The following is a 17,256-nucleotide window of genomic DNA, read 5'->3' on the forward strand; positions in this document are numbered from 1 at the left end:
CAGATTTAAAAGAGAATGTTATTTATTTTATTATTTATTAAAATGCCAACCATTTGGATTAAAAAATTCAATAATTGATCATTTCCTATTGCATGAACTATAACTAAAGCTATAGGAGATATAAAAGAGAAGCATAACCTCTCTTAAAGAAGATCACAAAACATGTGTCTTAAGAGAAGTCAACTTAAATGTAAAGAGAATTCAAAAGCACAAAATATCACACTTGATTTTAGAGTCTTCAAAAACATATTAAAAGAAGTAGTAGTATTTATAATATATCCTAAACAGTGGATTGAAGGATTTTTACTGGTGAAGATAGTAAGAAGTTATATGAGCAAAAGCTTGGAGAACAGAAAACCCAAGGCATGTTAAAGAACTAGTAAGTAAGAGACTTTGGAGCATGAAGTTCCAATAGAATCTTATAATTGCAGATGAATATGAATGGGAAAATATAAGCCATCTTGTAGACATCCTTGAATACCAGTCTAAGAAATTGATGTTTAATTTTCTATGTAATGAAGAAACACTGCAAGTTTATATTTAAAAAAAAAAAAAAAGATTGATGTGATCAGAGCCACACTTTAGGAAGACTATTATGATAGAGTTAAATATAATGAATTGAAACGGACAAAGAAGAAAAGTGAAGAGACCAATTAAAAAGCTAGTGCACTGGCTTCGGCAAAAGATAATTAGAACCTGAAGGTAGATAATAGTAACAAGAATGGAGATAAGGTGATGGATGTGAGAAAATCATTGAATGCATTTTTACAGAATTAACTAATTAGACATGACGGGCAAAGGCAAAGCAGGCAGGAGTTGAAGCCAGAGGTTTTAAGCCAGGTTGGACCCCAAAATAGTAGTACTATTAACTGAAATAGGGAAACCAACAGAGAGCTGCTGCAGAAGAAAGACAATTTATGTTTCAAACAGGTTAAAGTGATATGAAGGGTCTGTCTAAATGGAAATATGCAAATAGCTGCAGGAAATGGAAATCTGAAAATTTGAAGGTCTGATGAAGGAAGAAATATGAATAGAAATAATAAATCATTTAAAGTCAGGTAAGATTTCCCAGGGTAATATTACTCAAGTGGAGAATGTGGAAAAAAGGAAAGATAGCACTACCTACATTAGGGAAGCCAAAGAGAAGGAAAAGCCAAGACGAGAAGGGTCAGGAAGGCAGGGAGCTTGGTCCATACTGCCACTGACATCAAGAGAGAGAGAAGAACAGCAGTAAAGGAGCATCAGATTTTGCTCTCTCTAGAAAGACTAAGTACATATGGTGGCAAATAACTGAGGGTCATTGCTGAATTTTGACAATAGGTTAATAGGATGTGAGTTTACAGTTTTAAGAAATTTCACAAAGGAAAATAAAGAGTACTATCTTAATTGCTTAGCAGAATAAAAGTGTGTTTTAATTTTCCTTATATATGTTTGTATAATTTAAGTATACTTTTAATGCAAAGGACCCTGTAAGAATCAAAACAGCAAATCAAAGTCACTAGTTTAGTGACCACTGTAAGAAATACTTTTTTTATATCATAATCTAGTACACAAAAACTTTTAGGTGTAGATATTTATATCTATCGATCGATCTATCTAATATACTTTAACTTTTATTCAATTTTATTTTCTTGCATTATTAGAAATAATGAAAAATCAAAACTTGCTGAATTGATTTCACGACCCACTAATACCATCACTTAAGCTTGGCACATATGGGGCTAAGTAACAAAGTAAAGACCTATATATGATAATAGAAGGATTAAAATGTAAAGCAAAGAAACCAACCATAGCAAAGAGGAGAGACACTTTTTCCTAGGATACAAAAATAGATTCTGAGGTATTGATGGAGGAGGCTGAGATATTTCTTTTCAATGACTTCAACCTGTACAGTCAATGAGAAGTAAGCCATAAGGCATGGTGAGTGATTACTAACTCACTTCCACACTAGTACACTTCTTCAATGTCTCTTACCAAAGCAAATATGATAAACTTTTAACCACTGCGACAGTGCAGCTTTGTTCACATACCCTCAGGGGTTTTCCAAGGCCTGCACAAGGAAGAACGTTAGAAACCCTCTGCAATCTGACTACTTCTCCAGGCTCGATGCCCTGTCGTCCCTTCTACAACAATGCCAAATTTGAGTTTCTTGCTCTTCTTCAAACATGCTTAGCAATTTTTTTGCCACAGAGATAAAGAAATACTACATGATTTCACTTGTGTGTGGAATGTAAAAAAACAAAAAACAAAAACTCATAGAAACAGAATGTCAAATGGTGATTGCCAGGAGCTATGGAGTGGGGAAAATTGGGAGAAGCTGTTAAAAGGGAACAAGCTTTCACTTATAAAATGAATAAGGTCTGAGGAGCTAATGTATAACATGGTGACTATAGTTGATAATGTTTTACTGTATAATTGAAACTTGCTAAGAGGGTAGAATTTGTGTTCTCACCAAAGGGGAAAAAAAAAAGTAAATATGTGAAGTGTTGGATGTGTTAATTAACTAGATAATGGGAATCCTTTCATTATGTGTGTGTGAGTGTATATCAAATCATCGTGTATACTTTAAATATATTACAATTTTATTTGCCAATTATACTTCAATATAGCTGAAAACACAAATAGATATGTGATGCAATATCAGATAGTTTAAATGCTACCAGGAAAATAAAACAGCCTCAGTAAATTTGGAGTGACTGAAGTGCTTTCACTCAACATTGACCATAGGTTGGTCAATGAAGTTCTTCACAAACAGATGAAGCTTGTGCACAGACTCAGCTGAAGTAATGGACAGAAAATCGGGCAGTCTAGCCAGAGAAAAAAAATCAAGTATACTGGCATGGAGATAGGCCCATGCTTGGCAGGTAGCAAGAATCCAAGGTGGCTGGAACAGAGGGAATGAGGGGAAGGGTGGCAGAGATGGAGTCAGGGAAGTTTCAGTGGGTAACTAAATGTCCTAAAGCTTAAAAATCTTCCAATGTCAAGAGGTAGCTTAAAATAGGATAATGCAGTGATGTTAGTGATGGTAACACTAGTAGCATCTGCAGATAGGATATATGTGGAATGTGAGGGAAAGAAGGAGACAAAATTGACTCTGTGGTTTATGTCAGAGCAAATGGAGGTGCAAAGTGGTTATTGACTGAGATGGGGAAATTTATAGAAAGGTCGGTATATTTTTTGGAAATGGGAGAGCTCAGTTTTAGATCTGTTAGGATGAATGCAATACTAAAAGCCTTTAAGACTGAACGAGATCACTTAAAGGAGAGAGGAGAGGACAGGAGAGAAGAAATCTGAAGACTGAAATGTGAAGCACATCAAGAGATCAAGGACATGACATAGATCCAGCAAAGATATTTAAAAGGAACAAATGGCGAACTGGGATAAAAACTAGAAGGGGGCCTCATCCAGGAAGTTTATTTATCTCTATACTATCCACAGGGGACACACAGAGTAGCAGACTGTACATCGTAGAAATTCTATTGAGGCTAGTTTGGAATTAACTAATATAGGAAATGTAAAAGATGGCCACTAAGAGAAAAACATAAGGATTTCTCAGAGACCCTACAGACAATATGAGAACTGGAAGTAGATAAGAGATTTGTGAGCAGAAAAAATAAACTCTAATTTCAAGTAAGATGTGATTATTACTTCCTCCTTCATAAGTCCCTATATGTGATATAAGGAAAAGGTTTCAACCTCCACAATATTATAATTCAAAAAGGTTTATATCAACTTTTCAAGGAGAATTATAACATTTCTATATTGTAATTGAGACAGATATGTTACCACAAAGGAATGTAATTTAATTATGTTAGCTCTCTAGAGATTCACTAGAAATTTCTAAAAACTATTTCCAAGTACCTATGTTTGTATATGAGTGTGTGTGTGTGTGTGTGTGTGTGTGTGTAGATGCCATCAACATCAAGCTTTAAATTAAAGAGCTAAAAGCTTGCCAGAAAGTGTCAATTACGTGTTTGTGGGTCTATTTTTGTGAAGGCAAAAAATAAATTTGTTGGATAATGAGTTTGTGAGTAGTAGGTCAATTTATTTACATATTTTGCAAAGGTTAAAGTTTATTACTCATTTATATACTATTGATTTAATGCATTAGGAGACAGTTAAAATAAGGTCCTAATGGCACCTGGCCAGTAGGAGTTGTGGCCCTGGTCTAAACAATTTTTTGCTTTTTCAGCATCACCTGGGTCAGTGGACTAACAAAAAGAAAAATGATGTTTACAGCATTATCATTTTGCAACAAATATATATGGCTTTTTATTCCTAAGTTTTCAATGCACTGTACAGTTCTATCCAGTGGGAATGCAGCACTGTTTACATTTGAGAGAAGTCTGTAAAAACCCCAAAACTACATGTTAATATAGTTCAGTTTTCAAGTCTTGTCAAGTCTTTCTTTTGTAGGGTAAGATGATCAGTAATCCTAGAGCAAGCCTGCCTGGCTGTGGTCTACCACTGTTGTAATGAAAACAGGGCAAGTTATATAAGACCTACTTGTTAGAAAAGATTATAAAATTATCACCAAATCTTATTCATTTTCATGTAGAAAGCTTTTCCTTTTCTCGCACTAAATCACATTACTCTGTGTTTAAAGTAAAATGTTGTTTGAAATCTGTATGTAAATTAAAAAAGGCACTCTTTTATTTTAAGTGAAACGTTTATTCACACTTCATATCTTGAAGTGCCAGTGGCAATTTAGGCTGAGTTTTCAGAAAAAGAATTATATAGCTTTTATGTTCCCCATTTTTTTTACCAGAAAAATATTCAGTAATACTTATTCTACTATCAGACAAATGTGTATGAATTCCAGTCATGTTTTTCTTTTGATTCATGAAAAATGGACACTTTTGCTGGATGTTTAATAATTTCATGGTTGTCATATAATTATTAAAATTTCAAAGTTTTAACATGATCAGTGTGATGCATTGTTAATTCATCAAAAACCAGCCATATTTATTTGTTGACTATTAATGGTAGTATTTACTTGCGATATCTATTCTTGAGTAGGAACTTATAAATAATTATTAATAGTCATTTACAACCACCTAAAAGAAAGTTCCAATCATCTAGATAATAAATAGAATTACTTAAATTTAAAAAGCAAATAGGTTAAATTATATTTTACATTTTTTTTCTAATTCAGCTTCAGCCCATCTTGTGTCATGGAAGGACTCGATGATTACCGCTGCACAGCTTGTCCACGTGGATATGAAGGCCAGTACTGTGAACGGTATGGACAGTCATGATACACAGAGATTCATAATAAAGGATCACAATAGGAAATACTTATTATTTTATTATTTTCATATTCTCTAGTTGTTTATATGCTTTCAAAGCTATTTTTATATCTGACTTTGTTCAAAAAAACATTTTACAATTAATTAATGTTTTAGTATATATATATACGCGTATATATATATACACACACTATATATATACACACATATACTAACACACACACATATATATACACATACGCATATACATACATATATACACATAAATAAATAAATAAATATATATATATATATGTACATACAGAGAGAAAGAGAGGAGTTTTAGAATAAACAAATCAGTTTACAAAAGCTTATCAGTGCTTAACAATAATAAATAGGCTGGCCACACACAATTCTCATTTTAGTTGAGTGGAAAATGTTGGCTAGCATTAACTGCATGCATGTCACTGTTCTGAGCACAGTGTCACTACGCCAGCAAGTGTATACATAATTCAGAACTTAAATGGCATCAAGCATTCTTAATTAGAACATTCCAAACAATAAAGTGTTTCTACTCGGTTCTCCTTTTCAAGAGGCAAACAAGTATTTAAACGCTTTCTCTCACCATACTTTTTACAACATCTGATAATGCATGTATATGTAGCTATTAAATTGAATTCTAACAGTAATACAAATGGCAAATTAAGAAGCACAGTTCCACACTGTCTAATAGGATTATAATTAATATCTTCTGGGTTTATATTTTCTATAAGATCAGTATCCTGGATATTCAAGCTTATCACCACCATTTTTAGTATGTTTTAAGTATTATATCTAAAGGAAAAGAGTAATATTTGCTATTAATATTATATACACATGATAATTTTAGCATAATTAATAATCATAAAGTTTTATAAAGACCCATGGACATAGCCTAGCTCCGCCAACTTAGCTGGGTCCCATTTTTCTCATCTATTACATCAGAATAGCTGGTTTCTGCCTACTTTGCACTAATGTGGTAAAGATCAGTGTATAAAGGGTCCTGTCGGTACCCTGCCTAAGCATCTGTGCAGAAGCATCCTCTCCCACAGGAAGGGCAAAAAGGCCCGAGAATTGAATCTACTTTCCTCCAGTGGTTCGAAGCCAGTGACTAACTGGTATAAGAGTGCAAAAGTCCAGCTCCTTTGTCCCCAAAATGAATACATTTCGAAATGTTATTTATGCTCCACAGCTTTCCATGGAATCAGGCTGAGACACTAACTGGAATCGTACCATTGCTTGAATTCTTTCTTTTCCATATCCTGCTTTACCTACCTCCGTCGCTGGATTCTTCTAGGAGCATTTCCTCAAATTATAAATCTCTTAGATAACTACATAATTAAACTTAAGTTTTGTAAATTGCAATGCAGTTTCCGTAAGCTTATACAATATATTTCCAAGTAATTCTATATGTGGTAACTCTAAACACAATATCCACTACTTGCATATATATATCAGTGCCTTCACAATTGCCATGCCAATAGAAATTAGAAGCAATTAAATAATGCAAAGCAATATAAAATTCAAAAATATTTCCATTTCTTTTGGAGATATATACATTGTTTGAATATATATATTTTTTATTTTATATATATATTATATATATATATATATTAATATCCAGTATTCATGCTGAGGCTAATACTCATTTCATGCCCTTGTAAACTCCAGTAGGATGATAACTGAAAGCATCCCTGAACACCAAGGAAATTATCTGCAGTAATGTATGAAAAAAAAATATTTGACAACATAGCTATATTTATAAATTGAAGTTACCACTATTTATGTAAGCATGTATATAAAAAAGACTGGAAGGGTACACTTCCAGTCTTTTTTGTCAATTATTGTCTTAAGGTAGAGTGATTACAGAAAATTTATTTTTAAAATATCTATTAATGTTTAATCAATAAGAATTCATAGTTTATATAGCATATAAATGAGCAGGGTCATACACTATCAAATGTGAATGACTTGAATTGTTTTTGCAGTTCTCAGATGTTGTTACAGCTTTACATTTATCATCTCTAACATAGAAATGATTAGGGTCTATTTCTCTGAAAAATTGCTTTTATTCAGCTAAATTAAACCAAAGATCTCGGTTAAATTTTTACTATAACCATCCAAATAAATTTGTTTCACTTCTGAGAGCTTCTTAAATCACTTGAATCACCTTATGACTTACCCAAACTCATCAGCTCAGGTCTAAAACTGCTTGAATGTCTTGAGTGTCCCTGTAATGTAGAAACCCCTCCCCATGCTTTATCTTAGTTACTCTTATAATAATCTCTTTGAGAACTTAATCAATCTGAATCTGCTTAGAATAGAATACTTTCGCTTATAAATGTTAAGAAACAATTTAAGTGAATTTATTTACATAACTTTTATTGAACATTTTGAATATTATATTAGAAATAAAATAACAGTTAAAATCATAAATGTATAAAAGCCTAATGTCATAGATAATTTTCTTCTTGCTTTGACTTTTCTAACAAGGACAGGATGAATTCATTTTCACGATCAGTCATACAAATTTCCACAATCCCACATCACTAAAGATGGGCCAGATAATCCTGGGCCAGATAATCCTGGACCATCTTTAGTGATGTGGGATTGTGGAAATTTGTATGACTGATCGTGTTAATAACTTTTGTCTTCAACTCTCTACTGTCTCTCAACTTCCTCCCATATTTGCCTTTTGAACAAAAATTCTGACCGTTTATTATATTTAGACCAAATATATATATATATGATTTATTGTCCAAACCAGGATACTCAAAGGAAAGACAGGAAGTGTTTTCAATAATTAAGTCAGGAAAACAGGTAATCTGGGAGCATCTGGGTAAAACACAGCATATGGTTTTGCTAGCAACTTGTAAAGTTACCACTACCAGTAACATTACCAATAGTGTGTATACTTAGGTGAATGGATGCATAGATGGGTAGAAGAGTCATTGAATGGATTGTATTTGGGGTTCATTCAATTAGATTTCCCCTTTAATTTCTTTAGCTGTTTTATTTGCATAATATTAATCCACTTCCATGGATACACAATGAAAAATCCATCTTGAGAAAGATGTACTAGAAAAAAAATCAATAGAATTAAATAGAAAATCTAGTTTATTGTCACTTAATTTGCTTCTTGTCACTCATTAATAAAATTAATGGGTTGAATGATTTGGTCATTTCGACCTCCTTAAAATGCATGAGTCTAGGAAAGCTCAGGAGTCAATATACAATTTTATTTATTTCTAATTAAAAAAGACAAGACTTCAAAAAAAATTTATGATCTAGAGCAGTAGTAGGCAAACGATGGCCCACAAAATTTGGCCCATTACCTGATTCTGTATGGCACTCAAGCTAAGAATGGTTGTTTCAGGCAAACATTTACAATCAATTTGATGATAGGAGGCACTAAATTTGAACCCCAGTTAAGTAAATTTGATACCTCAACAAGAATTCTATTCTTCTCATTAGTAGATTGGTTTCACTTAGTAGATTATTATTACGAAATGATTCATACTCAATTATTTTTATTATTACTATGTTTTTAATTCCCTCAACCAAAAAGTTTGAAATTTTATTTCTCACTGCATGATTTTGATTTTGCCTCTTGACCTGTAAAGCCTAATATATTTGCTGTCTGGATTTTCACAGGAAAAGTTTGCTGACCCATGATCTCTTAACTCTTGGTATCAGATGTGTTTTATTTAAAAAATCATGCACAACAGCAGCAGCAATTTAGAGATATGACTGATTATTAATCTCCTTTGCTTTGTCACCATTTAAATCTAGGTGTTCCCTGGGCTATACTGGCAGCCCAAACAGCCCCGGAGGCTCCTGCCAAGAATGTGAGTGTGACCCCTATGGCTCAATGCCTGTCCCCTGTGACCCTGTCACAGGGCTCTGCACATGCCGACCTGGAGCAATTGGGCAGAAGTGTGATGGCTGCAAGCACTGGCATGCACGCGAGGGCATGGAGTGTGTTTGTACGTATACTAACTTAGCTATTAGTTCTGGTGCCTTGGTTCCATTTCTGTCTCATTTCCAGTGAGAGAGACTGACTTTTTTTTTTTTTTTTTTTGCAGTAGCTAGTGCTATTCTTCATTCTTTCTGACACTATCTATCCACCTTCTGCTGTTTGCCTGCTGTTTTTTCCTCCATCCTACTGAGCCAAGAACAGCTGAGAAAATCCTCAGCATGCTTTAGTCAGTTCACTGAAGATCTGCACAAAGCTCCTGGAAGCATATTTTATTTTTATTTTGTCCATCTCAGAGTTAGCATTGCCTTTGTGACAGATTAAAGATCTGAGTTTATTAAATTTTTTAGAATCTTCCTGAATTTGTAATGGGCTGGACAGGCACTTTAAGCCTTGAATTACAACTGACTTTTCTTTTCCTAGCTCTTACAGAAATTCATGGGCTTACCGCTTCATAACTTTCTCTTGAACTACAGAACCTGGAAGCAGCGACAATGAATTCAAGTATTTTTATTCATATGTATGATAAATGAAGAGCAGTTGTCTGGCTCTCTTTCTCTCTCTCTCTTTTTTTAACAACTGCTTCTGGATTCAGTAATGCCATATTAAAAGTACATTGAATATCAATACTTATATAATTATTGGATTTTATATGAATTCTAATCTAAAATAGGTCATTTATAAATTTAGGGAGGGACTGTCATATTATGGTATTATTTTCCTTGAGGGAATTTACATTAGTGGTTTTAAATCTTTTTAACAAATAGAAATATAAATATTTCAATAACTTTTATTTCAACATTTACCTATTTTAATTATTCATGCCAATATTTCTGGTGTTAACATCAGATGTGTCCAACTCTTAATAGATTTTAATTAGAACTTTTGTGCTCTAGTTTTTAAGAGTTACCTCAAAAACTGGCTTTAAATGGCTTTTAAAATATGGGAAAGACTGAATGCATTGAGGCCTATAGATTTTTATATTATTTTTTCTATATATTTCAAACATCTTTAATAAAATGTAACACATTTAAAATAAAAATAAATGTCAAAGTTGATGAGAGGAGAAAGATTAAATATAATATACATTTACATTATTATATTCAGTCATACTATAAACATATTCACTTTTCTCAAGTAATAGCATATTTTAATGATAATCGAAGTGGACTTCCAACATAATTCAAGTAGTTTTAATATTGTTTCCAAATTAAATTATTAACATATATTTAATTATTAGATAATTTATAGATACTCCTAATATAAACACTAATCTAAACAGTCCTTCATTTTCAAATCATCAATTTTATTAATTATGCAGAAATAAACTTTCAAAGATCTATTCGATGTAAAGCACAAAAAATTACAATAACACATTAAAACTTTGTGAGAGATAAAATAATGAGATTATTTTCTGAAAGTTTCTTTTAAAGGGAATTGTTACTCTATCAATAACAATGGATCTAAATTCTTAGTCTGTTGATGATAAATATTTTACATACATTTAAATAAATTTATAATAAGAAAACTCAACTCATTTTATTTCCTCTGACATCTATGGATTTTAAATCTCCCAGTGTCCCATGTGATAATAACAAAGTACCAATTCTCCAGTTACAAAGTTACACCAGCCTTATAATGTTAATTTGCATTATCTTTGCCCCACAGGGAAATGTATTTCCAACTGCTATACATGATATTCACTTCAGTTGCTGTGTCCGGGAAATTTTAATATTCTTCTGGAAGATTTTTTTTTTTGATATGTAGACACTTTTTCTAAAGTGTTTATAATCATTTTATAAATAAAGATATTTCTTTTATATTTATAAAATATTTATAATAAATATTTTTATTTTATAAATGATGTATAGATTTTCCTTATTCTATCTTAAATTAGTGATATCCACTTCTGGGAATGTTTTATTTTTACTCTGCATTAGGTTAACCATAAGAATTGTTACATAGAATATGTTCAGGTTTTTCTTTTTCTCTCATCTGTAAATTTTTTTCTGTTGTGGAAAAGCATGTCATGGTTTTATGATGTTGGCCTGTCCCCAGACTCAGTTTCCCCTTCTAGTTTTGAAATGAAATAATAAAACAAGACACAAGGGAGGACATTACTCTGGTTTATCCTCAATTCTCCCTTTAATATCTTTATATGTCCTTAAGCTAAATTAGAGCAGGAAACCAAAGAATGGATTCACCTGACACTTTCAACTACAGAGCCTGTTTTATCACATGTGACTGTAGTGGAATTTCATAAGGCTCGTTGGCCGGAGTGGGTGGAGGCAGGCCTGGTTCAGGCAAGAGAATAAATATGTAGTAAGAGAAATGCCTTCTGAGAAAAGCTTCTTCTGAGCTTCGAGCCCACGTTACCTCAATGAAGAATAAAGATAAAATGGGCTAAAAAAATGAAAAAAATTAAATATATAGAATGTCAATATGGTATTTATGTTAAAGACTCTATTTAACAGAAATCGTCAAGTGGAGTCCTATCTTCTTTTCAAGTGCTCAAATTCCCTTCAATGCCTTTTTTATTTTTTCCTAATAGGAATAATTTGGGACAGCTCTATAATGTGTTCTTCCCTTATGCATGTTGGTGAGTTATGAATAGATATTTTATTGGATTTCCTAAGAAATTACTAAGAAATCAGGACTTCTTAGTAAGTTAGGTTAATACAAATTCAATCTCCTCTTTCAATCTTCATTCATAATTTATGTGTCATTTTATCAAATGAAAACAACCACCTGCCTTTCTGAAATTTGAGAATAAGTAAGAAAGCTATTATTTAATAGTAAAGTTTTGTATTGTGAAACACAAAACTTGGATTTGTTCGTGTCCTATTTTCTACAGACAAGTAATTAATACAGAACATCTCATGTGATGTTTAAAATAGATTATGAGTGGCATAGTAAAATATATTACTCTCCTAGAGAACAGAAATTAAAATTAGTAACTGTTGGCAAGATATTATTCCATAAAGAGTGCCTAAAATAGCATTTTATAAACATCAAATTGATGCTTTCTATTTTATTCATTGCATATGAGATATTAAGAATATATCAGCTTTATTATTTATAGTCACAATTTATCTAAAATATAACATTTAAGATGTTGTTTTCTTGCCAGTGTTATAAAAGTGATCATGAAATATATTTTTTACCAGCAACCTCAGTTAAACCTAGCTAAATGTGGCAACACACCTTAATTCTATAAAATACTCACCTTCTAGTCACTTGGTAAAACTTGAGGCCTGAAGGTTTATCCAATCTTGATACTGATGTGCAGAGACACAGTCAAGATTATTGTTTTTAATAGCCAGTTCCCACCAAGGAATTTGTCACAATAATGCAGAGGCCCTCGTATATTGTCACAGAGCACTGCTGTACTCTTATAATCAAAGATGATTACTAATGGCAGTTATTGCTCCCTACGTATGAGAACAGAAACAAAATAGTGGAATGCGGTTCATCACTGTAAAGGAAATGGGACTTTCTATAATAAAAGATGAAAAAACATCACTTAATTTCCAGATACTATTAAACGGGCTATGGCTTTGCTTGTTGGACATGTGATCACCCGCCATCCTAGCCCTTTAAATGCCATCTTCTCTGCCCTCACTTAATCCCCAACTACTAGTTCCTATTCAAAGGCCAGTATGTCTACTATCCTTTTCTACAACTCTAAGCTAAGGCATGTTGTTCAAATCCAGGCATCAGAGAATCTATAAAAGCAAATTCTGTTCACCCTGTTTGTACTTGCTTCACACCTGCTTTATTAGTAAAAGATGCTTTGAATTTCTTGTTATCAAACTTTTTAGCATAGGTCCAGGCTAAGAACATTGTAGAAGAGCAAATATTCTGATTCTAGTAACTTCCCTAGCTATTTGCAATCAGTCTCAGTGATCTGTATACCACACTGAGAAAGCTGTTCTCTTAATGGATTAAAGAGTTGTGTTGTTGAATCGTCATGTGGAGGAGGCTGATCACAGTTTCCTTTATTTTCAATCAGGCTTTATTTTCAGAGTAAACTCTACTTGATTATAATTTTCAGTGTTTTAGATCCAAGAATTTATTTGACCACGAAGAACTGTAGAATCACATGATCTTAAAGTCAGAAGTCTTTAAGTAAGATTGTCAAATAATCTCCTTTTCTGTGGTGTCCTGAAACAGACCATCTTCTTTTTATTTAATTAATTTTTTATGGTGACATTGGTTAACGAAATCCAATAAGTTTCAGCTATACACTTTAACAGTAAGGCATGTATATATTTACACTGTGTGTTCACCTCCCATATTATATTTCTTTCTGTCACTACATATTTGACCCCCTTTACCCCCTTTACCTTCCCCCCAACCCCCTATCCTCTCTGGTCACCACTAGTCTATAGTCCATGTCCATGAGTCTCTGTTTGTTTGTGAAACAGACCGTCTTTTGATGCAAGGAAGCATGATGTTATGAAGTGACTCAGGAGGGCCCGAATCCTGACAGGCCACATAAAGTTTTGCAACATTAGATTAGTCAACTTTTCTAAATCTCATTTCATCATCTGTAAAATGGAAATATAATACTATATACATATATACAAAGTATCTAAGAATAATAGATGCTCAAAAAAATTCTAGACCTTATTATCTCATAATTTGACCATTTTTTTCAAAAGTATATTTTGTGCAGTCCATTAGTCTCTGATAAAATGTTTAGGTTAGGCTGAATTCTGGTTTTCTATAATTATCTCTAATTCTAGACTCTTCAAGTCACTGAAAACCCCTTTTATGATCACCTTACATTTTCTCATCTCTTCAAGTTAATCACATGGCAATATTAATAGATTCATAGTCACCTTGATTGTGACTATTTTTTTCATGTTTAAATAAAGATATTAATAATACTTTATAAAATTGCTGTGAATATTAGAATATGATGGCAATATTGTGAAGACAAAAGCTACTATCTCATTATTTCTTATAGTACTATCAAAGTTTCCATTTTTCTGAAAAGCTACACCATACTGGAACCATATTGAACTTGTTTTTTCATATATAGTTATGTGCAGAATTTTGTTTAATGTATATATTAAATAAAATATGTAAATGTAAAAATTCAAATATATAAATTTGTATTATAGGAAACAAATGTGTATGTATGTGTGTGTATATATATATATAAATATATATATATACACATATATATACACAGAGTACCTTTCTCTCTATTCAAAGAAATAGGAGGAAAAAGAAAAAAAAGAGCCTTCTTAATCAGTTTAAAACCAAATTTTTATTTTAGAAGGTATTTCTTTATTTATAATAATAAGCCCTAAATATATGCTATTCTAAATGTTTAATCTTGAAAGGGGAAAGGAGAAGAGAGAAATATAAAATCCATATACCCAGGGAACTATCAATGGCATTAATGGAGAAGGGTCTTTTGTTGAAAATGTATATTTACTTATTTTATCCCTATTTGATTAGAGCAGACAATTTATGTATCTTTAGCTAAAATTGGTTAATAGATTTGGCCTTTTCAAAAATACTCAGTGATCTCATTTCAGCTTCAGCTTCTTTGGCTTGGATGCAGTGAGTGAATTTTTTGTGACAGTAAGCCAGTAGTTATTATGCATGGGAGACTCTGGTAGAAGTGCAGTATTTTGTACTAATTGCTAACAGAAAGATCTGTAATATCAGCTGTATGATTTGCCCCTTACATGTGCCCAGCTATAACGATCTGAATTTAGTACTGCATTTGTTAATATTAAACACAAATTTATCCTGACACTTTTATAGGCAAAGCCTCAGAAACATTTAGTCATATAAAATATAATCATAGTCTTGAAATATTTGCTTTTGCTCCCATGCATTTTAGGCCAGATCTCACTTTATAATCATATCTCTATTGCTAAATAGGAGAATGGTTTAAAGAGGGTTAGGTGGAGGGGGGGGCGGTGTCCTGATGATAAAGTGGGTGTTAATTTACACTGAACAGTTACTGCACCCTTATCAAAAAATAAGTGTTTACATAATGTTAATATTTCATGTCTTCGTACACTCTTCAAATCTTCCCTATCATAGTGAATTAAATGTGGTTTTAATTTGCATCCTATTTCTAGTGTTTGCTGCCAGACATTTCAGACTTTTTGAGGGCAAATAAAAGTAGTTTGTGGTGTAAGTAAAACAGTTTGTGTCAGAATAAAATAGCAAATCATTATGTAAAGGGCACATTTCCCCCATGTGTTTATCTTATAACTGTATGAATTAGACTTATACGGAAGCTTTGAAAAAATTCTTCTGACTGTCATATTCATAAGTCTTTTTGACCTATTTGGACAGATATTAGTATATTACTTGGAGCATATATAAAAGTTACCCTTCACTTATGGAAATGTGCTCGTACTCTGTTCCTCAAAAAGCAAATACAGAGACTATAAGACATGGAATATAATAGACCTTTGGACACAGAGACATAAAATGGAATGTATGAGTCCTTGAAAGAGCAATTAAATACATTTTCATTTCAACAACTAAAGATGAGAAACTAAAACAGATGGGCAGTGGGTAGAATAAATGAGAGAAAAATCAGTATTCATCATGCCTCTTGGCATTCTAGTTCACCAATTTACTCTGTAGTATATTACAGTAAATCAAATCTATTTCTGCATTCCAGTTCTTGATTCATTCTTGTATGAAGTAAAAACTGAGCATACGTTTCCCTAGAAATTTCTGGAACCATCAGTAAGGAGCCTCTAGCCATGCCATTATCAATGAGTTCACTCAATTCCTTTTTGGAAATAGGTAGTTATAAATGATAATAAATCAGAAAAGGGGCTAGCAAAGGATTTTTGAAGAACACACTACCTTAAAAAACATGGTGAGAAGTCATATTATCAAATATCTTTCAAGATCTTGAAATTTAAAAAAAAAAAAAAAAAGAGCATTTGCTTTTATCCTGGGAACATCTGCCCCAAATATATTTCCTCTAGAAGTTAAATGGAACTTTTAAAATAATGATATACTTTGGACTTAGTGAGAAAGGAACCTTCTATTCTTCACGACCTTTAATAAAATTAAGAATTGTTACTAATACTTTTTCTTTTACCGATGGATTTCAATTTATGAGTCTCTAATCTAAATTTACACTCTAAATTATACATATAAAATTTTGGAAAGTATATCAGTTGTCTATTGCTGCCACTCCAAAATTCAATAGCTTAAAAAACAACAGTATATATATCCTCAAGATTCTGTAGATTTGCAATTTTGGCTGGGCTCCATTGGATAGCTTTTTCGTTTCATGCCTGGTGGGGTCCCAGATGGCCTCATTCACACATGTTAAGGCCTCAGTTAGAATGGTTGGGCCTACCTTTCTCTCCTCAAATTGCCTCTCTCCCTCAAGGAGGCTATATTGGGATTGTTTATAAAGCAGCAGTTCCAAGAAAGTGGAAACTGAAATATTAAATCCCTTGAAGCTGAAACTCAACAGTCACACTGTATCCCTCTGAAACACTGTGGGTCAGAACGAGCCCAGATTCAAAGGATGCAAATAGAATCTACCTCTTAATGGGAGGAGGAGCAAAGAAGTGGTAACCATTTTTATTGCACTCCAGAAATTAGTTTTGCCTTTATCTGTTTAGTAATTCATCTCTGTTGTTTCTTTCTTGATAATGTTTTTTCTCGTTTCTTCCCCTCCATCCCTTCATTCCAATAACTCTTTCCTGGGTCAGAACTGAAGTACTTCATGAAAGTATCACAACAGTCATCTCCTTGATATCAATCAGTCTTTGCCTCTTTAATCACAAGACAATTTTCTCTCTCTAACCATTGTTTTTATCCTATTTTTCAGTTCCTCACATATCTACCTGGTTCTCCATTTCCTATCACATAGCACATTCTCACATTCAGATATTTCCTATTTAGCCAGATTCTCTGTCTCTCTCTCTCTCTCTCTCTCTCTCTCTCTCTCTCTCTCTCTCTCTATCTCTCTCTCTCTCTCTCCCCATCCTCTCTCCCTCTCTTTCT

General features: G+C 32.7%; 1 protein-coding gene across 2 annotated transcripts in view; it reads left to right on the top strand.

The window, feature by feature from the left end:
• Positions 1-17,256, top strand: part of LAMA2 (laminin subunit alpha 2) — a 493,622-nt gene that overhangs the window by 353,119 nt on the left and 123,247 nt on the right. For both annotated transcript variants that reach the window (XM_006926157.1, XM_006926158.1), the window contains exons 31-32: positions 5,156-5,242; positions 9,060-9,253. In XM_006926157.1, the coding sequence (XP_006926219.1) occupies positions 5,156-5,242; positions 9,060-9,253 (281 nt within the window). The remainder of the gene's footprint in view (positions 1-5,155; positions 5,243-9,059; positions 9,254-17,256) is intronic.

The sequence above is a fragment of the Pteropus alecto genome, unplaced genomic scaffold (genome assembly GCF_000325575.1).
Source record: "Pteropus alecto unplaced genomic scaffold, ASM32557v1 scaffold79, whole genome shotgun sequence".
Classification (NCBI taxonomy): domain Eukaryota; kingdom Metazoa; phylum Chordata; class Mammalia; order Chiroptera; family Pteropodidae; genus Pteropus; species Pteropus alecto.